This window comes from Cygnus atratus, chromosome 26 (assembly GCF_013377495.2).
Source record: "Cygnus atratus isolate AKBS03 ecotype Queensland, Australia chromosome 26, CAtr_DNAZoo_HiC_assembly, whole genome shotgun sequence".
Taxonomy (NCBI): domain Eukaryota; kingdom Metazoa; phylum Chordata; class Aves; order Anseriformes; family Anatidae; genus Cygnus; species Cygnus atratus.
The window spans coordinates 3,689,457-3,714,302 of NC_066387.1; the positions used below are offsets into that span (position 1 = coordinate 3,689,457).

Consider the following 24,846-nt stretch of genomic DNA (forward strand, 5'->3'; position numbering starts at 1 on the left):
GATGTTCAAACGGGAAGGAAGCCTTAAGGAAGTCTCTAGCTTGGGTATCCTGAAAGATTCACTTTATCTCAGAAATTACAAGTATAATGCAAGAAGTGTTGTCTCAGTCTGGGACCTGGTTTATGTAGGAATCAAGCCGCACCGAGACAGTTTAAGGCCAGATTGTTAATGGCAAGGACTATTCTTCTTGCTTCAATTATCCTATTGGTTCGTTCTGGTGGCAAAATCCATAAATCTGCTGATTTTCTGTGCTTCTTTCCTTGGTAACCTCATGGGACAACATATTAATTGCAGCCTCTTAGAACATAAGCTGAGCTACTTAAAAGGCACAGTGAACTTCTCTGTGTTGGTGATTTGACATTAGCTTTAACCATCTTGCTGCAGAGAGAGATGAAATAGTTCACTTCCTGAGTCTTTCCTTGTGAGATTCCTGCTTTTCAACAAAGCCTCAGGGTGGGAAGAGGAAGATTTGGCATCCAGTTTGCATTTGAAAAAGGGAGCTTCCCTGCTGATGCACATGATAGAGCAAAATAAAAGAAATTAAAAAAACAATTGCCTCTACCCTGTTGTGCAATAGTGGAAGTTAAGAACAAGCTTCTCAAGCTCCTTAGTAATTTAGGCCAAGTTTTGTTGGCCTAAATCTTGTCAAGAAGGCTTAGGACCAACACATTAATTTACAGAGGATCAAATGCTAGGGAATAAATGAAGAGATCATAAACAGTCTTACTCACAAATGAAATATGTTATTAACAGATGCACAAAAATAACAGTATAACTTTGATTCCTATCTGTATATATTTTTGTATTAATTAGCTGTTATTGTAAGACTTTTACAAATTAATTATTTTAATTAAATTATGGTGTATTTGTTTAGTAAAGTAGATGGAAGTTACCTGGAATTTTTTACCTCTCTGGCTCAACCAATATTTAAGTATTTTTCTACAAGTGGAATGGTATAAACCTGAAAAACTTAGGGCAAATGTTCCAAAATACCAGAACAGATTTCTCCAGTGCCCAAGAAATCTCGAGGACCCTGTTCATTCAGATGTAGCAGAGCATATTGCCAAAGAAAGGCAGAAGACTGCAGCCCATTGAATATTAATTCTCCCAAGTAAGTAAATGATTGATAATTTCTATTTACGTACAAAAGAAAGTGCCTGTTGTAAACTGGTGCATTTCTCCATGGCTACTACCTCTCATGGGAGCAGGCCTGTAAATCAGGATTATTAACAAAAAAAAATCATAAAGGACTATTTTAAGTTATTTTAAACATACTCCTGGTTTAGTCAGAATGATTAGGTCTTTTTTTTAGGAGGGTTGCGATAGTATATGAGCTATGTTTTGTGCATTAAAAGAAAGGAATACTGTTGAACTGCTGAAACTGCAGAACCAGAAGAAAGGTGGAAGAGAAGACCATTTTCAAGTGTTTTATTTTGAAATGTATTTTTCTGCAATTCATTTTCCACAGAGATTTTTGTTATTGATCAGTAACCAAGAAGCATCTGAAAACAACTTCCTCTTAGGTGCTTTAGGCATGTATTTGGTGCTGACTGTTTCGTGTAACATAGCTTTGACAGCTTCTTGACAGCATCCTCTTGTAACCACGAAAAAGTCGACAATATTGCAGGACCACAGAGATAACACTTTGCCAATGGAAAGTAGGGTCTTCAAGAGATTGTGCAGTTCAAAGAGTAGAAGTTTTGGTTTCTGCAGTCACTGGTTCTCCTTTTCTTGGTACTAGAAGATATTTGCAGAGTGACACCCTTATAAATTCAATTACCTTTGTGGAAAATAAACTCACAAATGCTAAATTATTTCTTGTGTCTCATACTAGCTTTGAAAGCCTCTGCAAAGGGGCATAGCCCAATCTTGCAAGGTGAGGGAGTGTGGACTTATGCCCCTCTGTGATTAATCCATTTAATTTCAGCTTCAGCAGGTTTTGCACAAAATAGCTTGTTCATTGGTGATTACTGAATTGAATGCCTTACTGTGAAATTTCCCTTGTAAACCTTGAAGTTAGAGAGGCTATCTTCACCTGAACCTTTCTGAAGAAGAAATAGGTTTGAGATAAAAGACATCTCACAGACTGTGTCTTGCCTTACCTAGCTTTGGAAAGCTGTACAATTTAGTCCTCAGGCTTTCTGCTTCCATATTCCAGAGAGCTGATAAGCTTCCATGATGAGACCATCTCTGCAACTGAGATGATGAATCTGTGATGTTGAAATCAGTACAAACATCATCCTCTTTGAGTTTGGAACAAGACTCAACTGAAAAGTGAGTCAGAGCATACATCCAACATGTACAAACTTCCCTTAGGAGGAATTTCAGGGTTTGATTTCCCAATGATGTTCATAAAAGTAGGATTGGTCCTATAATTCATGGCTGAACTCAAAACCTCAATAACAAAGTAATTGTAGCTCTGGTTAATCACACTCTGTCCTCATCAGCTGCAACTGGCTTGTTTCTGTTACAGTGAGATTTTATACCATGACCATAACAAACCAACAGGAAAGAAAGAGAAAAGGATTAAACTAAATTAAGGAGTCATGCAGGATAGTTTAAATAGTTTTTTTTTAAAAAGAACCAAACTTGTTGGCAAGCTGCCCTGACACCTGGCAGGAACATTCCCTTTAAGGTGTTTGGAAAATTTTAGACCAGTTTCCGATGTGGACTGATAAGAAGTTGCTGTAAGATTCTTCTTAAACAGCAAAAATTGATTACATCTTCATCTTCAGAGGAGCTTGTATCAAATGACTTACCTTTAAAAAAGAAAGATCAGGCCCACTTCAAGGAACCACTTAAGAACCAAGACCTAGTGCAGACCTTAAGGCAAATGTTTTCTCCATTTCTGTATAGTTATGGATATCTTAGAAACACTTTGTCATTGTTCTTAGCACAGGACTGGCTGGTCTAATATCACTGTTAACTGTTGCAGCAATGCCAGGATGCTGCTGAGTTTCACTGAAACTAATGAGAGCTTACACAGAGCTTTTGTGATAGCTGTGTGTCTTGTAGTAGTTAGAAAGTAGCTAGCAATCAGGCTTAACCACTGCCCCCCCCTTATGGTAGAAATACGTCTTTTTCAGTGGTCTTGGTACGTCTTTAAATGGTCCTTCAGGCAGTGATGCCAAAGGAATTTCCCAGAGAGGATGGAAAAGAACAACTGGGATATGGAGCTGGCCATGGAAAAGGATGGTTGAAATCAGCTGTTACATGAGGGAGCTAAATGTACAACCATTCTGTGTTTTATGCCTTAATATAATAGAAGTTGCGAAATTCCTTAGGTAGGTAATCTCTTCAGAAAATTGCTTCTGAAACCTGTTTATTAAATGAAGATAAAAGTCAAAAGAAACCTCTGGTAGGATACTTGATCTAGAATAGTCCCTAAGCACACGAACGTATGGAGTGGCAATATGGCTAGAAGAGACCACAGGCAACCATACCACATAATCACAGTTATAAACATACCACATACTATTTTTAAGTAAAACATCTTTAAACACCTACGTAGTGAAGTAGCTTCCACAACTTTTTTGCTCCCATGGAAAAAAAAAAAAAAAAGAAATCTGTGAACAGTGCTGAAACGTTCTAGACAAACACTCCGCTCTTTTTGGCTAATGAGATTAATTGCATGCCAGTGGCAGTGTGTAAAAGGTAGTGACTTATAAGAAACAGCTAATTCTCCAGAAATGCAAGGAGCAGGCAGTTAAACTGGGCCTTTTTTGCAACTTTGATTTGCCAAGTTTCCTGTTTGTGCGGTGTTCATGTGGTACCTTACTTCACACCATTTATGAAGCTATTTCCTATGGTCAAGGACGAGAAGAGGGTTTGTTGTGGAGAAGTTTAGTTGTTGAGCACAGCGATTCTATGCCTAGTCTTGCTACCCCTTTGAAACTTTTTTCTATTTATGCAGATATTTTTCTTTACATTGTTTCGCCATGAAAGGCTAAAGGTGCACAGCCAGCATAAGCAACTATGCCTTGTGGTTATGTTTCTAGTTGTTGTGCCCTTATGTTCCCACTGTTTGGCATGCTTTAGGAGAAACTGAGGAAAGTTCTTCCAGTAAAGACCGAGGGGCCTCCTGTTTCATCAGGGTATTTATTGATCTTCTTGATCCTGAGCCAAGTCTGTAGTTCACATGGGTGCCCTCTATGCGTAACATCAAAACTAAACAGTGTTTAGGCCTTGTCATCAATGTGGTACTCTGCATAAGGTACAAGCAAGCCAAAGACTAACAGCAGGTATGATGGCTGTCTCTACAAGCCTGGGCTTCATGCCATAATCTGGGACGCCCAAGCACAGTTGATTTGAAAGCTGACAAAGCAGCATGTAGCATTTCCAACCTCATTCAGTGTTGTGTATTACAACACTGAGCTTAGGCCTGTAGCATAGAAGCCCCACTGTTTCTACTGTAACTTTTTTTACTCAGTTTCTTTATTTTCTTTACCTGCTTGAGACAATACTTGTGCTTAGACCCAAAATTTTGTGCGGTAACTGTGAGACACAATTGTTATGTACTACACTATGTATTATAGTGCTGCAGTGTCAGAAATCACTGTTCTATTTTGGGCTGAACCTTCATCTTTTCTCTTGCAGAGCCATAGCCCTGCCCCTTGGTGCCAAACTGGGTGTGAGGGACAAGCAGAGACCAAAAGCTCAGCCTAACCCCATACTGGAAACATTCTACAGTATGCACTGCAAGATCCCTAAAGAGGTGAGTCTTTCTTCTTTGCTTTCCTCTAGATTTAGCCCTTGTATCTTTACCTAAATAATATCGCATTTGGAATCCTGAAGTTTGGTGATGCCACTCGGAAGCTCAACAAAGCAGCAGGAACCTCTGTAGCACTGGCCACCTGGCACTGGCCAGGCACGGGGATCTTCCTGCAAATGCCATCAGCCATCAGCTCCACTTCTGAACATGTGGGAATAACAGCTTTCCACAGATAGCACTCCAAAAAATTAAATCTCAGACTTGTTTGGACAGGAAACTCCTCTCCCAAAGGAAATAATGACAACAACTGTTTGCTCGTTTGCCTTCTTTTCATATATTAGCAAATCACTGACACATCAACTCCTTTGAAATGACTTCCCTTGTTGCTAGTCCTTGCAGCTTAGCCCATGTGGATTGCATGATTCTCTTAGTTCAGGGAGGCAGGTCGTTCTGTTGCTGTACAATCCACAAGTTTGAGATTGGCCTTTCAGGAAGCCAACTAAAATCCTGTCTGTCATTTGAGATTGGCCTTTCAGGAAGCCAACTAAAATCCTGTCTGTCATTAGAGACAAAGTAAGGAGCATCAGAAAACTGCAAACACAAATGGTAGGTAGTTTTCCCTTGAGAGAGAAAAAGAGATCTTGAACATCTTGGCATTATAATTCAATTACAATGGCTGCTGCTGAGGGAAAAAGCATTGGAAGGATAGTGTATAGTCAAGCTGTGCTTGGATTTAGCCTTATCAGTGGAGACCCTGGATGTAACCACTGTGGTAAGTAAGCAAATCACTGTGGTGATTCCACACTGGTGGCTAGCTAAACTCCACCCCACCAATTTCTCACTCCCCCTCCTCAAAGGAACAGGGGGAGAAACTGTGATGGAAAAGGGCTCAAGAGCTGAGGTAAGGACAGGGAGAGGGAGATCACTCACCAACCACCATCTCAGGCAAAACAGGCTCAACAGAGGGAGAGAAACAGTGGGAGAGGGGAACAAGGAGGTGGTCAGTCTGTAACACTTCCATCTCTGCCGCTCCTTCACAGCCACTCTCTGCCCCTGCTCCAGCATAGGATCCCTCCCACAGGATGCCGTCCTTATCAAACTGATCCTGTGTGGGCTTCCCACAGGCAGCAGCTCTTCAAGAACTGCTCCCACATGGCTCCGTACCACAGGGGCCATCCTCCAGGAGCAAACTGCTCCAACATGCGTCCCCCCACAGGTGGCAGCTCCCCCCACATCCCCTGCTCCTGCGTGGGCTCCTCTCCATGGGCTGCAGCTCGAGCCCGGGGCCTGCTTCTGCGGGGGCTCTCCATGGGCCGCAGCCTCCTCCAGGCCACATCCACCTGCTCCACCGGGGGGCTCCTCCAGGGGCTGCAGCGTGGAGATCTGCTCCATGTGGGACCCATGGGTGCAGGGGACGGCCTGCTCCACCAGGGGCCTCTCCACAGGCCGCAGGGGAACTTCTGCTCTGTGCCTGGGTCACCTCCTGGCGTCCTTCACTGACCTTGGTGTACGCAGGGTTGTTTCAGTCGCTCACTCCTCTCTCCCAGCTGCTGTGGCAGAGTAGTTTTTTTCCCCTTTCTGCAATGTGCTATTCCAGAGGCACAACCAGCATTGCTCATGGCTCAGCTCTGGCCAGCAGTGGTTCCCTTTTGGAGCCAACTGGAGCTGGCTCTGATCTGACCTGTGGCAGCTGCTGGGCTCTGCTCACAGAGGCCACCACTGCAGCCCCCCAACTACCAAAACCTTGCCGCGTAAGCCCAGTGCAATCACATTTCTTTTCAGTGCCTTTTTGCAGGCTTTCTTGGCCTTGAAGCAAAAGCTATTAGCCACTACCAAAGACATGAGAAGGGGTTCCAGTCCTAGTACAAACAAGTAACTGCCTTGATGAAGCTGGTGCAGCATGTTTCATACTGCAGTGGGGCATGTAGAGCTCTGGGACACTCAGTACCTGCTTAAAAATAAAAGAATAGAGGCTGAAATAAAAACGAAGGCATTCATCTTGGTTGTGCAGCCAGCCCTTTTCCCTAGCAGTCGGAAGGAATGTTCTCAGAACACTTGCCATGGTCCCTGATCTTCCTCTTGCCTGTCTGAGAAATCTACAAGTTTCTCAAGAGAACTACTCCCATTGCAGCGATCTAACTCAAGGCCTACCTTTGTAAGCAGGCTTTCCACACAGCTGTCCCTGCACTCACATTGCACTGAAGGAGCAGAAGTCTGCACTTTTATCCTAGAGAATGTAGGATATCAGAATGAATGCTGACTGTGAGACTTCTGACATCGTTCTGACTTTCTGACATGGAGAAAGAATTGTGCAGCTGGCTGATGTCTTACTGACTCAATTCACTGGTTGCATCTCAGTCTTTCAGCTTCCTCCCTCCCCTGTGAGCGCTCAGACTCCTGCTTATGATTCGGCTTTTACAAGATGTGATTTTGCTCTTCTCAGCAGCCATCTCCTTGGGAGGAATACCGCATTACGGAGCAGTTGGAGAATATAAATCAATGTCTCCACTTGACTCCACCACAAGAACAAAAGTCACTAAGTAAAAATAGAAAGGAGTATGTCTGAAAATGACTAATGGGCACACTTTTTTACAGCACTCTCAGAGTATGTAAATCACTGTCACATGATAACATTAAGGTAAACACATTCCATGAAAACCTATTGCTTTACTTAAAAAATAAGATTATCCTTGATGACACTTCAGAAAGGAATAGAAAACATGATGACTTCTTCCGTGTCACACTCCAAACTCTTTAAGAGCCTAAGGACAAGAAGGAAGGTAATTGCAGTATTTCTCTTAGTAACCTATTGAAGAATTATCCCTACAGGTTTACCACAACAGGAGAATATCTGGTAGGAAAATGGTGTTGCCTCTGCTCATGACATTGGTCAGGTTATTCCCTGATATTGCATCAGGATACTGAAAGGCATGACAAGATTGAGTGTAGAACTCCAAAAATTATTTAAGCTGCAGTAAAACTTTCTTGGAGTGACAGATTTAAGGGACTCAGTCCCTTATGGCTGAGTGAAGTGATTGAACAAGAAACACCTGTGAGAAGGGACCAGGGTTTGAAAGTTGAAACCAGAGATGATTACATAAAAAAAATAAAACATAAAGATTTAATATTTAGTATTAATAACCAGTTGCTTACAAGGGGAAATGAAAGATGTTCTATTATCTGAAATCTCTATACTAGGAATGGACAGCTTTCTGAAAGATGCCATAACTTGAACAGATTTGGGCTTGTTGGGAATCTCCAGTGGGGTTCTGTGGTAGCTCAGACCAGATGGCCGTGTGTCCATTATGACTTTCAAACCTGAATCTGAACGCTGCTTCCTCACCTGTTTTCCAGAGTGAGCTGATCAGTTTAGCCAAACAGTGCGACCTGCCAGTGAGAAAGGTGGAGAGGTGGTTCCGGCGCCGGAGGAACACCGACCGACCGAGCCTATCCAAGAAGTTCTGCGAGGCCTGGTGAGCAGGAGCAGAAGCCATGAGCTGCAGGGGCCTTTCACTGGCACTGAGCTCAGCGGGCAGTTTGCTGCCTCCCAGCCTGCCCTGCGCTCCTCCACGGAGAGCATCCTGAGTCTTCCCTGCCCTACCTGATTCTTCTCTGGCTCTGCTGCTGCTTCTCTATTACTGAATCATTCCTTGCTTTTCCCCTTTGTTTTCACTCCCGAGACTCCTTTTACTCCTATCTCACCTTAATCCTTATAGGGCACCGGTTTCTGATTTTGTAAGACTGATGCTCTGCTTCAGAACACTATCCTATCTGAAAAACTCCCTATTGTTTTGCTTCCTACTGCTTCCTGCTGCTTTGCTGCTGTTTCCATGCCTCCAAGATAGCCTACCATTGCCTCTCTGTTTCTCTATTTGCTTCTCTGTGAGCTGATTCTTTCTGCTACATGTTTTTTGCAACTGTTCTCCTTTGTATTGCCTTCGAAAGTCACAGACGCTGGTCTAGACTGTATTCTGCTGTCAGTTGACTTCAGCTTCCCTGAAAGTCACAGAACAGAACCCTTTTATAATGGCAGAAAAGCCTATGTGAAATCTTTTCCTGGGAGCAAAACTTGGAAACAGCTATGTGGAAATCCTCATTATATGGAGGCACAAGGAGGTCTGGCAAAAGTGGATCATCATTAGGTTCCTCACTTTTTGGGTACTTTAACTTCTGCAGATTAAAAAAAAAAAAAATCTCACGTCAGCCACTTCTGTAAATGTTAATCTTGACTGAGCTTTCCACAGATATTGCAGAGCAATAACCCTGATAGACTTCATCTGGACACACGTTTACTTGTTCAATGCTACACTTGGAGGCCGTGGTGACCTGACACGTGACAGCCTGTTGTACAACTGAGCCGTGCAGCTCTTGTAGCTCTGTGGCTGTCAGTCCTTGTTCCCGTGCCTAGGCAATCTTTCTGGGCTGGGATTACCTCCTTGCAGGAAGCCAAATGAGTCATCTTCAGGGTCATTTTACACCAAGAAATCAAAGTCTGCAAAGCTCTTCAAGAAACTAATGTTCTACATTGATGTCCATACCCTTGTGAGCAGGTCCCAGATAGTTACCTGAGTCTGTAATTCCCAGATCCCTTGTGGGGGCCCCACTAGGTCCTCATGCTGGGGCAGTGTTTTAAAATCTCAGCCTGAGGTCTTTACAGACCTTAAGATCTGAGAGCTTATACTCTAGCCCATCACATGGTAGACCATCACCCAGCAACTGTTTCCACACAACAGTCAGAGCAGTTCCTGAATGTTGGGGTTTGGTGGAAGTAGAAATTAACCCATAGTACAGAATTACATTCAGAGGAATGTCAAGAGTCTTTTGGTAAAAATTCAGAAATTGGCCCCTCTTAGAAATGTTAGTTTTGTCTCAGCTTTCCACAGAGAAGGAGGATTCTCCTGATCTTAGTTGAAATGCCTTACTTATGAGTGGCTGCTCTGCTATGCTTGTAAGGAAGTAGGTTCATCCAGGAAGGCCACAGAGATGAAGGAAGAAAATACCTACAGTATCATTCATCTAACTAGAAGTGTGTATCTATAGGGTAGACATCACTTCTGAGCTAATTACCTCGTTGTCCATTTAATATTCAACCTCTAATTCAAAAATCCTGCCTAAAAAACCTAATGGAGAAAACAAAACAAACAAAACTTCTGCTCTCACTGATTATGTCTTTCTTGAAGCTCCTGGGGTTTGTTTCACTGACAGATTGAGTTTCTCTCTAAAAATGTTGTATCTTCTGATTTGTTATGGAGATTTTTGGGTTTATTAACCCAATTTAGGAGTTGTTGTAGGCAGTTTATTCCTTTGAAGATTTCCTGTCTTTAATCTATTATTACTCATTTATTCTGTTGGGATAAAATTCCTCTATTTTCTTAATGTATGCGTATATATTCAGTACAGTGTGTCTCTGTCCACTAAACACGGCAGACATATTTTATAAGTACTTCTGTGTGGATTTAATGTGGATAAATCATTAGCAGCTCTGACTGAGACAAAACATGACAGTAATCAATTGCTTTACATGATAATGAATTTAGCATGCCTGATCTCCAAAAGCCTATGAGGGAAGTTGGCACTGTTTATCACTTTTACACATGCCTCTACGGGTACTGTGAAGAGTTGGGATGATTACCTGGGTGATTTATTCAGCGATATTCTCATAGTTTCTGTCATCTAAAGCAGAAGAATTGCTCTTTATGGAATCTGTTGAATGTACCAGCATGCAAAAAAAAATGTTCCTGTTATGATCTGGACAAACTTTGAGCATATTAATGTTTTTCTTTGATTTAGTAGTGTCATTCTTTGAACAAAAGTGATTGATATACAGAATTGGAGCTTTGTGGCTAATCGGATACTAACATACTTTCTTTGTTTGTTTGTAGCTGGAGGTTTACATTTTACGTCATTTCTTTCTTCACTGGACTTGCTGTCCTGTACGACGTGAGTATGCAAACAGTGCCACCTGCTGTTCTCCCCAGGGGGTGCCTGCAGGAATGGCAGATTTTGTTGCCAAACCCGTGCATTCAAACTTTCTTTCAGAGGTTTTCCCATCATGTCTTTGTCCTCTGCACAGCACACAATCTTTTGAGAACATAAATATATTGAACCATGCTTATTTTAAGAACTCCAACTCAAAACCAAGAGTTTTGCTCTTCCTCTGGAAAAGTGGTAGACAATTAGGATTGTGAGACGCTATCAGCAGTTGTAAAAATACATTTCTGTGATATGGGAGGTAAAAGATTTATCTGAGACAGGAGCTGCAGGGCCTGTTTGTGTGTTGTATATAATACTTGTTTAAGGTAAAATGCTTAGGCTTCTTTTGGAGCATGGTCTACATTTTAGTAATTTTATGTATGTGTTTTCTCTTCTTTACCCAAGATGTGAGAGGGTGAGGTTAATGCCTCTGCCTTTTCTCTGATTTGATAAATAATGATTTCTCTTGATACAAATGGAACAGCCTCAACAGAAGGATTGAGGCTTGAATGATATGGGTTTGAATCTGAGGCAGAAGAGGTGTACCATATGCTCTAATCCAGACCTGTGGTCACTAAGCTGGGACAAGGGGCACCTGTCATCCTCTGGTTGTATTTTAGAGGTTACCCTGGCTCTTTTGCTGAATCCAATTCCTTGGGTGGGCTTTGCAAAAATATTCTACACTGAGACCTTCTGATGTGGTAAGTAATGGAAAATCTGCAGATCCCAAGACAGGAGGCACAGACTATACTTGCACCTGCTTGTTTTTGTAACAACTGAAGACGTATTGAACTTAGCAACTTTTAAGGCAAAATTTAAGTTGCTCTGTGAGTCTGCAGATTCCAGGATGAGCTAGCAGTGGAGTGGAGGTATCTAAATCCCACCTGTAATGCTTTTTGATTCTTCACATCAAAATAAAAGGTTATATTCTATTTCTCTGTTTCCAATAAAACACAACAAATCTGTAGTAGTAACAAGCTACAGGAGTTAGGTGGTTGATAAGAGAAGAATTCCTCTGGGATCTTCCCATTCATGTTGCATTTTCTTTCCAGAAGCCTTGGTTTTGGGACCATAGAGAGTGCTGGACAGGATACCCACAACAGGTGAGTCATCCAGGAGTGAAAATTGCTGTAATAAATCATGTATTCTCTTTAGATATCTTTTCAAAATCAGATTACTTTAGGGACAAAAGAGAGGGCACTGATTGAAATTCAGATTGATAAGCCATAAGAATTCAAAACCAGGTCCTTATCAACAGAGAGCATCTTAATATTTTGTTTACTCTGCACACAGTGGAGGAGGAGTCAATACAGCAGAAGACGACTCTACAGTCGTAAAGGGAAAGCGAGCCTTCTGACCAGGCGAGCAAAGAAACTGAAAAATAGGGATGCTCCAAGTTTAGTTTATAGAGGAGACTGAGGCTAGAGTAGGACATTTTGTCCAAGAGGGAGAAGCGAAGACTTCAGTGGAAAGCCTGTAGAGCAGAGGACATTCTCTGAGTGATACACTCCAGAATAACCTCTAAGAAAATTGCCAGCTAGGCACAAAATATGCTCCTAGGTCATCAGGGAACAAGGGCAACAACAAAAAGCGAAGTACTTTTTACCCAGCTGCCTCTGCAGCTTTCCTGCAGCCCCCTTTAGGTACTGGAGGGTCTCCCCTGAGCCTTCTCTCCTCCAGGCTGAACAACCCAAACTCCCTCAGCCTGTCTTCGTAGAATGGGGCTTCACACACTGAGCACAGGACCCATTACCTGCTCTACTTTTCCCCCTTAGGTTTTTATGACTTGTGTATAGCAGCAGCCTTCCTATATAACATGTTACAAAGAGATAAATGCCATTAAAGTGAAAGATCTGATTTCGGCTTTGGAAAAGATTCCTTATCCTGTTAGAACAGCTGCCTTCTACAGGCTTAATTAGCATTATGAATAAATTGATGAAAATCCTGGGTACCATTTCATTCCTGCTCTAAGAGTGGACAATTTTGATTGGGCTGCATCAACAGAGGAGTGACCAGCAGGTAGAGGGAGGTGATTGTCCCCATCTGCTCCGCCCTTGTGAGGCCCCACCTGGAGTGCTGCATCCAGGTCTGGGGTGCCCAGCACAAAAAGGATGTGTATCTGTTAGAATGGGTCCAGAAAAGGGCCACGAAGATGATCAAGGGGCTGGAGCACCTCTCCTATGAAGAAAGGCTGAGAGAGCTGTGGCTGTTCAGCCTGGAGAAGAGAAGCCCCTGTGGTGACCTCATTGCAACCTTTCAGTACTGAAAGAGGGCCTACAGGAAAGCTGAGGAGGGACTCTTTGTCAGGGATTGTAATGATAGGACAAGGCGTAATGATATTAAACTAAAAGAGTGTAGATACAGATTAAAGGTTAGGAGGAAATTCATCCCTCAGAGGGTGGTGAGGCACTGGCACAGGCTGCCCAGAGAAGTTGTGGATGCCCCATCCCTGGAGGTGTTCAAGGCCAGGTTGGACGAGGCCCTGGGCAACCTGATCTAGAGGGTGGCACCCCTGCCCACGGCAGGGGGGTTGGAGGTAGGTGATCTTTAAGGTCCCTTCCGACCCAAGCTGTTCTGTGATTCTGTGATGATTCTCTGGTTGTTTGCCCTTACCAATCCAAAAGCCTGGTAAGCGTTTCTAGCAGGATAGCAGTTTCTACTAGTATCATGCATGGATCTCCTACGCACAGGATTTTATAGTACTAGAATTTCGGGGTGTGTGGGGGGGTGGAATTAGTCTTTCATTAATTGAACAAGAGGCTGAGGTACAACTCGGTCACAGTAGCATGACAAAGTGAAAACTACCTGTGCTTTAGGGCTTTTTGGTCTGGTAGTCAAAGTTAGAACAAGACCCTTGGATTGTGCATCAAGATTTGCAAAGCTGTAAATGTAATGCACAGTTTTTCACTATGATTCGTACAAACAGGTGGTGTTTGAACAGGAATGTAAGGCTGAGAGGATCTCTTGGGTCCTTATTTCCTGTTTTGTGCATTTGCATTACATGTATTTTCCAGAGAAATCTAAGCCATTGTAACAGAACACTTTTCTACACCTGTAGTAAACAGAAAAGGCCAAAAACAGAGCTGGTAACATCCCACTGGAAAAGAGCAGGAAAGGTCAAGAACATACCCGGCATAGCAGGAACAAAAAATATATTAAATACAATTTCTACCAAACAAACCATGTCCTATGCTACAGACAAGGGTAAAAGAAACTTCAATAATCTAATCTATCTTTGGAAAAAAACAAAAAAAAAATCCCTTCAGATCCAGAGGATCGTTTGGATAACCCTCAGAGCATGAACAGCACATACTAGCCTGCGAGATGTTAATATCCCCTCTGGTAGCACCAGTGCATCCAGCCATGCTTCCTCTTATGGCTAATCACTGGTGCATCAAAGAAAAGCAAACTAAAATCTATCTTCTAAGGACAGAAGTCAGCACTTTGGGTAGAGGAAACCTGAATAAATCAGTACTTGGGAGCACCATACTCCAAGATTCTTTGGAAATGCTTGTTGCAAAGCCCCTGTAGTCATAGTAATTTTTTTTAATCAAATAGGTTCTGGTTTAAAGATGCCATCTAGTGCCACAACAGAAAAATTACTTGTTAATTAGCATGTGTCTTGCTGAGTGGGTCTAAGCTTTTAGTTTTCCAGCTGTAAAACCCCAGAAAAATTAGCCATAACAGCACAGACTGCTGTTCACACTCAGATTGTACTTTCCCCTGTTAGTTTGATTAGACTGAAAAATACATGTTAGAGTCCAAGATGTCTGAAGCATCTCCCCCTGAGTGCTAATAAATGGAATGATTTATTCAGGTGCTAATCTATATCACCATGGTGAAACAGTACACCAAGTTTTTAAAGCTCTACAGTGACTGCTCAAGAATTTGCCCAGAAGAACACCTGAAAATATTCAGGATCTTCCCCCTGGTTCTTTAAATGTTTCACATGGTATGGCAAAGTGGAGTTTTCCCTGCTATTTGCTTTTACCTCAGCACAGATGATGTTTGGTAAGTGACTGGACTGTTCAGTTGAGGATTTACCCCATGAAGCTGCAGTAACCAGATCTTGTCATTTTGGTTTATCTGTGGTTTTTTTTTTGTTTGTTTTTTGTTTTTGTATAGGTAGGAGTTTTCGTTTCCAGCCCTTTCTTTACTTTATCTGATGGGTATACCACTGTCTCTTTCTTGCTGTTGCAGCCTCTCCAACCCTCTCTGTTCTGGTACTACATGCTGGAGCTCTCCTTCTACTGGTCTCTGGTCTTCACCTTGCCCTGTGATGTGAAGAGGAAGGTGAGTGACAACCCCTGGGAAGAATGAAGCACAAACAGGATCCAAGGTTAACACTCAGGAGAGTGTTCTCCAAGGTTGTATAGTGTGTATAGTGCTGGTCTGAGGTTTCAGGGGACTCGTCCTTGCTTGTTCCCAGGAATTTCCATTACCAGTCACTGTCTTCCGTCTCCTCTGGGAGGTGGAGAACACAAACCTTGACATGGAAAGGAGCAAACTAATTCAAAATGTTCAGTCCCCCAAGCAGAAATTCCTCTGCTGGAGCGGAGGTGAGTATGGGCATTGCTTTGTGACCGAAAGGAAGCTCTTTTTATGTTTGTCTGTACTGAATCATCAGCTGTTATGGTTCTGTCTCAAGATTTGCACTAACACCGGACCATTTCTGGTAGAGAGCAGAGTGTTCTTTGCTCAAGATCCTCTGTTTACACCATAAACTCAAAATTCCTGGGTTTCTTGATTGCCTACATTTTGGCATGCATTTTGTTAAAGATTAATGTGGGTAAAACTTTACGGTGGGAGGTTTCTTGCCTCATTGAGTAGACAGATTTTTTAACTACCAGCATGCTCTAACTAGAACAGAAAGTGCAATGTATTTTCTTTTCTGCTGTCCCCTTTCTCATCAGGACTTCAAGGAACAGATAGTCCATCATGCTGCAACCATCTTCCTGATCAGTTTCTCATATTGTGCCAATTACATCCGCATTGGGACACTGGTGATGGTGATTCATGATGCTTCTGATTGCTTCCTAGAGGTGAGCTCCACAATTAAGTGCCTGGCAAGGCCTAGTTGGCAGTGATGATCTTTAGCCAAGTGCTGTCTTTTGATCTAACACAATGAGGGACAATCATTGTGGGGTTTCACTGATAACTCGTTAATGATCTCCTCACCCAGCTTAGGGTGCCCTACAGAGAGCCAGGAGGAGACATGAATACCTGCATGTGGACTGTATCATATCTGGCTCGTTAGCGTCTTGGAGCATATGCAGATGCACTATCTTGGCCTGCTTTGTTTTATTGTTCTTTCTCCTTCCAGCCAACTAAAATATTCAATTACATGAAGTGGAAGAAAACTTGTGACAGCCTCTTTATGATCTTCTCAGCTGTTTTCCTCATCAGCCGCCTGATCATTTTCCCCTACACGTGAGTTTGCTGCAGTCAAGGGAGATGAAAAAACTGTCTTCTCAGAGGCAGGATAATTCAGCTGTGGGCTGAATCTTTTGCTGCAGCCTTTGCTTTTAAATTCTTGAGCTCATGTCCCTGCCTTCTGCATAGGCTACATTGCCACATGGCTGTTTTACCTGCCTTGGGCTAAACAAGGGTGGTCTTCCTTGGAGTTCAGAGAGTAATAGCAAGGACCTGAAATATACTGCAGAGGAGTCTTCAGCTTACAGCTCTATTCTGCTCATTTCCAGTGGAGAACGGAGAGTTGTCTAACATGTTATATATAAGAAAAGAGTAACTGAGGTGAAACTTCTGTGACAATAGCTTTTGGGGGCTTACAGCCGCTCTCTCTCCAATGCAATTCTGTCTCTCTTGCAGAGTGCTCTATAACACCTACTATTACTCCATGGAGATATTCCAACCCTTCTTTGGATACTACTTTGTGAATGCTCTCCTGATAACTCTGCAGCTGCTCCATATCTTCTGGTCCTGCCTAATTATTCACATGGTCTACAAGTTCATCCTCCAGGGCACGGTATGAATCAGTTTGTAGTCCCCTGTACATCATATGGGGAGGGAGGATCCCCTGAGACTGCTTGGAAGCACAGGGAATCTATCTGGGGTGGATTCTTTTTTGTCCTAGTACAATTATACATGTAAACTCCTAACAGTGAGGTTAAAGGGTCGCTCAATATTAGTGCAAGTTGACAAAAGAAGTAAAGTTTGTTTGAGTTGATATAATATTGGGTTCACTTCTGAAGAGTATATTCAAGAAAAAATGTGGATTGGACTCCGTAGGAGGTATCTGTGAACAAAGCCAGTGACATCTGAGTGAGGATCTCAACACTTGGGTCAGTACTTCATTTGTAACAAAACTAAAAAATCAAGGCAGAGAGTGTTGTTGTGATTGATGAGGCCAGTGCAAAAGTGCTTTCCTATAGTTTCTTCTCCAGGGGATTTCCAGTACAGGATTTTTAATTACAGTGTTACTAACATCACAGAATCACAGAATGGCTGAGGGCCCTCTGGAGGTCTTGTCCAACCTCCCTGGCTTAAGCAGGGCCACCTAGAGTAGCTTGTCCAGGCCCATGTCTGGATGGCTTTTGAATATCTTTAAGGAGGGAGATTCTGTAACCTCTCTGTGCAGTCTGTTCCAATGCTTAGTCACCATCAGGGTGAAAAAATGTTTCCTAATGTTGAGATGGAACCTGCTGTATTTCACTTTGTGCCCATGGCCTCTTGTCTTGGCACTGGGCACCACTGATAACAGCCTGGCTCCAATCCTCCTTGCATCCTCCCTTCAGACATTTATATACATTGATGAAATCCCCCCGAGCCTTCTCTAGGTTGAGCAGTCCCAGCTCTCTCAGCTTTTCCTCACAGGAGAGATGCTTCAGTCCCTTAATCATCCGCATGGCCCTTTTGTTGGACTCTCTCCAGTATGTCCATCTCTCTCGTACTTAGTAGCCCAGCACTGGACACAGTACTCCAAGCATGGCCTCACCAGTGCTGACTAGAGGGGAAGGATCCTCTCCCTTGATCTGCTGGCAATGCTGGTCCTAATGCAGCCCAGGACACCATTAGCTTTCTTTGCTGCAAAGGTACGTTGCTGGCTGACGCTCAGCTTGGTGTCCACCAGGACTTTCAGGTTCTTCTCTGCAGTGCTGCTTTCCAGCTGAGCAGCCCCCAGTACATATTGGTGCATGGGGTTGTTACTCCCCAAGTTCAGGACTTTGCACTTCTCTTTGTTGAACTTCATCAGTTTCCTGTCAGCCCACTTCTCCAGTCTGCTGAGGTCCTTCTGGATGGCAACATGACCTTCTGGCATATCAGCGACTCCTCCCAGTTTTGTGTCATTGGCAAGCTTGCTGAGGTTACACTGTGCCCCATCCTCAATGTATGCTTTGTGGGGGTTGTCCTACAGTACTTTAGATGTCTGCAGAATAGATGCATTTGTCTAAACTAGCTGTCTGGGCTCCTTACATACTAGCAGACAGGCATGTCCTAAGCATAATTCATTCAACGTTGCACCAGGTATTGCCTGTTTGTCTCTATCAGTAACAGAGCAACCTTTGGATATCTGAGATGCAGCTGTATAAACTGAAGTGACATGCACCCGTCTCTTTCTGACTGCAGCCTGTAGTATCTGCTGTGAAACCAAACTGCTGCTCAGCATGAAATTATTCTCAGAATCAAAGACATGACCTAATGTGGCCACTTGCCAAGGATGTAGTCCAAGAGAAACAAGTCCATGCCCTGTGGGAGTTGACCTCATAGCCTGGGATGAGTTGTTTTATTACTATCCAACTGGGGAATTCTGTCTTATGGGAACTGAGAACAAGCATGAAAGGCTCATCTTCATCCATATTGTCCACAGCTTCCATTGCAGTTATTACAGTGTCAAATGATGAGCTAGTGGATAGTGTTATTAGAAAGAAATGAGCCACCAGGAAAAACATACTGAAGCACATCCAGAATTTTTCTTACTTTATCTATAAAAGTTGTGATTTAACCCCAGCAGGCAACTAAGTACCTCACAGATGCTCACTCACTCTCCCCCACCTCCTAACCGTGGGATGGGGAAGAGAATTGAAAAGATAAAAGTGTGAGAACTCATGGGTCGAGATGAAGACAGTTTACAAGGTAAGGCAAAAGCTGCACTTAAAAGCAAAGCAAGAAACTCATTTGGTACTTCCCATCAGCAAGCCTGTGTTCAGCCACTTCCAGGAAAGCAGGGATCATCACGTGTAAGTTTCTTGGGAAGACAAACGCCGTCACCCTGAATGCCCCCCCCCCCCTTCCTCCTTCTTTACCCCAGCTTTTATTGCTGAGCATGATGACACATGGCCAGTCTGGGTCAGCTCTCCTGGCTGTGTCCCCTCCCATCTTCTTGTGCACCCTCAGCCTCCTCACTGGCAGGGCAGCATGAGAAGCTGGAAAGTCCTTGGCTCTGTGGCTCTGCGCAAGCACTGCTCTGCAACCACTGAGAACAGTGGTGTGTTAGCACTGCTACTTCCATCAAAAGTCCAAAACAACATCATATGAGCTTCTGCAAGGAAAATTAACTCTATCCCAGCCAAAAACCATGACAATAAATTATCTGCCGTATTTGATGCAGAAAATATATATTTGAGGTCTTTCCATATTGAGCCATAAGTAGAAAAGAAAAATATAGTCCCACGCAGATGTTTCAATGATCATTTCAGACATACGGCCTAATTTCTATGTAGTCCTGTGTTGAGCCAGGAGTTGGATTCAGTGATGCTTGTGGGTCCCTTCTAACTCAGGATATGCTATGATTCTAAGACATTTAGTAGCCCAAAGCAGTATCAGCAGAAATACAGAACATTCTCCCCTTTTGAGAGCCATGAAATTCTCACTCCAGTCAGAAGTTCAGATTGTTCTGATAGGTCTTTCTGATCTCTGTAATTTTCCTCCCTGGCTACAGGATTATCTGCACCACCTTCTCACTTGATGTTTCCTAATCCCCAGTATTTATAGTTCAGCCGTGATCTTCAAGTAAGGGGTTTCACTTCCTCATACAGACAACTGTCTTTTTTCATGCAGCCATCTAGTTCCTTTGTGAATCTTGCTAGGTTTAAGACTTCAACCATATTCTATTTCCATAAATTAAAAAAAAAATAGGAATACTGATTTTTGTTTGTGCTTCTGCTGCAGAGCAAGAGTCTTTGTACATAGTTTCTGAACTGCCAATTCGAGAACAACATTGGATCGAGGTTGTTCACAAAATGTGGCATCTGCTATTTCTATTGTCCTTGCAGGCAGTTTGACTTGAGTACAAGTTCACATTCTTACAAATCCTATCTGCTTTTGGGTGTGGTGATCTTTAGAAAAGGCATCAGACTAAATAGTCTGCTTAATATGATCCAAGTGCTATCCCCAGAAGAATGTATATAATAAATGGAGACTACAGAGCACATCCAGAACTAACCAGCTCCTGAGGAGTTTCCAGGCCTCAGGTCACAGAAGGGGTTTGCTGCTTTCCTTCAGAGTGTTCTTTCCAACAATGGGTGTGGACACTGTGAATTTGTTCCCAGTTTTGGCATCTTGTATTGCAGAGCAGAAACAGCCTGAGAAGCCAGCAAGTGTTAAGCTGCTTTCTCTAACTTGCCTTTTTACTGCATTATTTCTTTTTTGTCTTCCTTTTAAGGCAAGGAATTAAGTATTTACAAAAGTGGACTACTGATCTCTTAATAGCAAGAGGAAGAACCTGAATATAAAACTGAGTGTAACATTGAGCAGCTTTATGTTGAGCTATTGGTTTGTTTGAAAGCATGTGTTTTCCAAACCAGACTGCTCAACTTGCAGCCACCCAGAATCTATCTCCTTGTCAGTTTTGGAAAATATAAGAGTTTGATTAACTGCTTCTTCCCATCCTTCTGCATGCAACAGACACTATGGATCTCCTCAGCCGTACACAGTTGTCTTCAGTCCTGGGCATATGTGATTTGGTGCTGCTTTTCAACCTGTATAGTAGTTCCTAATGTTTATCAGGATCACAGTTAAGATACCACTGAGACAGAAGTCAAGTAGATGGAAAGAAACTGTTTCCAAAGGTGATGTAAAAGCTAAAAGGTCATCATAGAAACCTGTGCCAGAAGCAGGTGGCTGAAGTAGCAGCCGCAGTCTTCAGCCTATGTATCAGCTAGTACGGCTTCTTGTGCAGACTTCTGCATTTGTATTGTTTCTCATTTACTTTTTTCTGTAGATGGAAAAGGACATGAGAAGTGACACAGAAGAAAGTGACAAGGATGAAGAAAGAGAAAAGATCGTGGAAAAGGAGAAAAATGGGATCACATGTTTTAGCAGTGTCACTAGCAGCAATTATATCCAGAGGAATGGGTCCGAGACACTGAACAACAGAGCCCATCTCACCAACGGCCACGTCAAGGAAAGATAGCTACTGCTTACGTTCTGTCTGATCTGGTCTTTAATGAATCCAGTCCACCATCTTTAGAAAATGTTTTGCTCATTGCGTAGATATAAAGGATTGCCATTGCAGTATCATAGTTGAATTCCTGCTTCCCGTAAACAGAATTGTTTATAGTCACTGATATTTGAGGGAAGTTTTTGGTCTTTCTTCAATAAAAGCTTACTATAGGTTGTTGCCTTGAAGCAGATAGAAAGGGATCAAAGTGATTTGACTTGTATTAGACTGTACCATAATAGCTGTTAAATGTGTTAATCTTGAAAAATACAACAGTGGTTAACTTTGGCAATGTCAAGTCTTAATTGCCTAATGTTGTTTGGTAGGAATCTGTTTATTCTTGATCAGCTTCTGGAGGCCCTGGCCCATTGCCACTAACGATTATGGAAAGTAAATAAGTGTGAAACTAAATCTTATTACAGGGACACCTCTTTCAAGAAGACAAGTGCCCCATACTTACTCATAAAATTAAAACTGTGCATAGTGGAATAAAAGCTTTGGAAAGACATAGCAGAAAACATTTTCTTCTGACAGGAAATGCTCCTTCGTGCCATGTGACCAGTTTTGTAATTGTATGGAACTCAGTCCCTTCTGTTGTCTCAAAGGTGGAAACTCCAAAGCCCAGTCTGATGACAGTTCCCACCCAAATCATGGTTAGAAGAGCTGGAAAATCCAGGCAGCTGTGTCTCAACTGCCAGGTAATCCATTAAACCTGTCTTGGAAAGGAACACTGTCACAAGGGAGGGGACAAGAAACTAGGTACTGTAGAAGACAACACTGATTAAGTGCTCATGTTTTTATCTAGTGTAATTGGCACAGTGGAAGATGTTTACAGAGTCAGCTTGGTAAGAAGGGAATAGATTACCCCTGTCCTCAGAGGAAAAAGGATCCAGAGAGGTTCTGCTGAACTTCGTGAAATAATGCTTTAACTTAGCCTTCAAAGTCTAGGGCCTTTGTCTAGATGTGTCAAAAGTAGAAAGTTTAAAGCAGTGGACCATGAAGTTATGACGCAGTTCTGATTCAGTTCCTTTAGATGTTCTGTATTTTATATCATCCAGTGTAGTATTAGATTTTTGATTCTGTAATCTCTTAAAAGAGTTAAATTAGTATGGCATGGATTTCTGTCTTATAGATCAATTAAACTATGAAACCAAAGTATTAACAGATTCACTGTTATGAGAGTAGGGACTTAGACTGCCAGGGCCATGCAGATACTTCCCTGTATATGTCTGGTAAGGTTCAACGCTAATGGTGGGACACGGACCAAGGAAATGCCTGATTCAAGGAGATGGCGCACATTTTTAAAGTTAAGAGGCAAATGACAGTCTAGAAGGACAAGAGCATTTTCAGCAGCACACCAAGTTCACCTGAAATGCAGGAAAGATTTGATCTGAGCCTTTGATCTTACGTTTTAGTCAAAATACATTGGATAATTTCAGAGGAGAAAGTGGTTCTAGCACAGGTGATTCCAGGGCAGCAACATGCTCTGGAGCAGACCATCATCGTTTAAATTTGTATTTGTTGAAGATAGTTTCTCTCTGAAATGTTGGGCTAATTCAAAGTTCAAAGTGTATGTTCTGTATTACTGTCATGTTTCCTTAATCCACATGTACAATCTTGCCACTCCTCTGCAGGTGATATGTTCAGGAGGAATGGTTATGTATCATTTTGTACTTCTGAATGTAAAAGATCTTTATAAATTACTTTTGAAAAGTTTGATTGTCTGGGCTCTTTTCTATTTCTTTGACTAGCAGGGGGTAACCTGGCTAGTTGCACCACCTGGGTGGATGAGGGAGTGACACAGCAGACACATACGGGTTCCATTGCCATGGTCGTTACACATGCAGCATCCATGGAGAGGATGTTGCATACCGAGAGCATTCAGCCATGGTAAGTCATGCCAGTAAAGAACAGCAGCTGCCTCGTTTGACTCCTACTAGGTAAAGCTGCATTTGGCCCTGGATCGGGACACTTTGGGGCACCCCTACATTAAAGCTAGGGGCAGTCCAGGTTACCTGGCACTGCCAAGGCAATGGCAAGTCCGTGACTGCAGCACTGGGAAGATGCTTTGGAACTGCAAGGTTATGGGAAGGGAAAGGAATGCCTGGTCTTCTTTTTAATGAGGTTTCTGAAGGGTAGGAAAGATCCGTGTTGTAAAATCACAACATATCTCACCTGAGAAGCAGAATGCTTCCCAGAGACTCTGTGATACACTGTGGAGCCAGTACAAATATATACTAATGTCTGCTGAATTTTATCCTCAGGGCTATACTATCCCCCTGAAGATGGAGATAAGCTCTTGCCAGGCTCATTAGTAGGTAAATCTGTTCATTGTGAAAGGATACATCAAGGATTCAGGAGAGCTGTTGGCGTTGATTAAAAACACTTTTAACTGAATAACTGAGTATGAGTGATGAGTCACCGGGGCAGATCACACTGCAAAATTTGTTTTCTTTCCTATGCTATTTGCTATGGCTTAAAGAAGCTGTGTGCAATCAGTTTGCTCCCCACAATGGCTCCACCTTCTTTCCTTATGTCTGCTCTGATATTGGGAAGCTTATGAGTGCTGTGTTAGTCTTTCTGAATTTGTCATAACAACTCACTCTGCCATCACCATCACCCACCAATAAGATTCCTCTTGGAGTATCACAGCCCCCTGCACAAAGAAGCTGCTGTAAAAACCTGCAGCGAGAATCCTAGTGATTTGTCTGCTAAATAAACCAGCAAAGCAGATAGAGCAGTGGGCACCGGAGCAGAATCTACTTCCAATGCATCTTTATCATCCACGCGCACAGGAAAGGTGTGTGTCACATAAATGTCATCAAGCAGCTGTGGGGATGGGGTTTCCAGCAGCAGGTGAGCTATGAGAGAGAATGTCTCCTGGTGTCCCCAGGCTGCTATGCAGTGAAGAGTATCAGGGACTGGCAAAGTATGGCCCCCAGGGCTGGCAGCTAACATGGATCTACCGACTCCAGTGACACAGGCATCTAGTACTATTTTGGATCTTGTTTTAAGAGCAGTTTGCTTCATGCCTTCCCTTCCCCTTGCACACACTCAGGAAACATGGGAGATGTGCATCCACCATGTTTTTATCATTCAGACATATGCCCAAGGGAACCTTTACTTGGATGACTACACTTTGAACAGCATTGCTTTTCTCATTTGCACGTGTACAACAGACACAGTGCCTGCAGGTAAGGGCGTCCCTAAGAAATAGCAAGGCATTATTCAAAAAGCCAAAGTCATGTCTAAACACGGGAAGTGGAAAGGACCTGTAACTTTGGCAGATTAATCTGAACATGCAGTAAAGCAGGCCAAGAAATACATTGAGAAACAACTTAAAAGGCAATGGCAATCTTCTCTGAAAAACACTGGAAAGACTGTAGGAATCATAAGATTATCAAGTCTGAGACAAGATCAGGCTAGAGCGAAAAAAAATAATGTGCTGCCTGCAACTTCCCTGCTCAGAAGCAGAGGGGAGCCAATACTTGCTGAGGATGTGTCTCTAGAGGATTCATCCAAAACTGATAGATGAGAAGATGTTATATAGCAAAGAAACTGAGTAACAGCAAGCCTTCCAGCTTGGATGATATTTGCTCGTGTCAAGAGGAAACTTGCACAAGAAAAAGTTAAACCATGTGTTGTGGAGTGCCATTTTTTGTTGTTTCAAATCACCTTGTTATCCAAAATTTAGGGAGGTCCCAAGTGGGAATGTGAGGAGCTTCTGACATCTGTAGCTTAACATCTGTACTGGTCAGATTGG

General features: G+C 42.7%; 1 protein-coding gene across 3 annotated transcripts in view; it reads left to right on the forward strand.

Annotated features, from left to right (window-relative positions):
• The window catches only part of CERS4 (ceramide synthase 4), a 54,697-nt gene extending 31,897 nt beyond the window's left edge, over positions 1 to 22,800 (forward strand). For 2 of the 3 annotated variants that reach the window (XM_035568167.2, XM_050715635.1), the window contains exons 4-12: positions 4,597 to 4,714; positions 8,066 to 8,184; positions 10,594 to 10,651; positions 11,737 to 11,787; positions 14,885 to 14,977; positions 15,598 to 15,726; positions 16,008 to 16,114; positions 16,514 to 16,670; positions 20,865 to 22,800. In XM_035568167.2, the coding sequence (XP_035424060.1) occupies positions 4,597 to 4,714; positions 8,066 to 8,184; positions 10,594 to 10,651; positions 11,737 to 11,787; positions 14,885 to 14,977; positions 15,598 to 15,726; positions 16,008 to 16,114; positions 16,514 to 16,670; positions 20,865 to 21,056 (1,024 nt within the window). In that variant the 3' untranslated portion in view covers positions 21,057 to 22,800. The remainder of the gene's footprint in view (positions 1 to 4,596; positions 4,715 to 8,065; positions 8,185 to 10,593; positions 10,652 to 11,736; positions 11,788 to 14,884; positions 14,978 to 15,597; positions 15,727 to 16,007; positions 16,115 to 16,513; positions 16,671 to 20,864) is intronic. The other variant, XM_035568168.2, reaches the window with a different exon arrangement.
• The last annotated feature ends 2,046 nt before the right edge of the window (positions 22,801 to 24,846 follow it).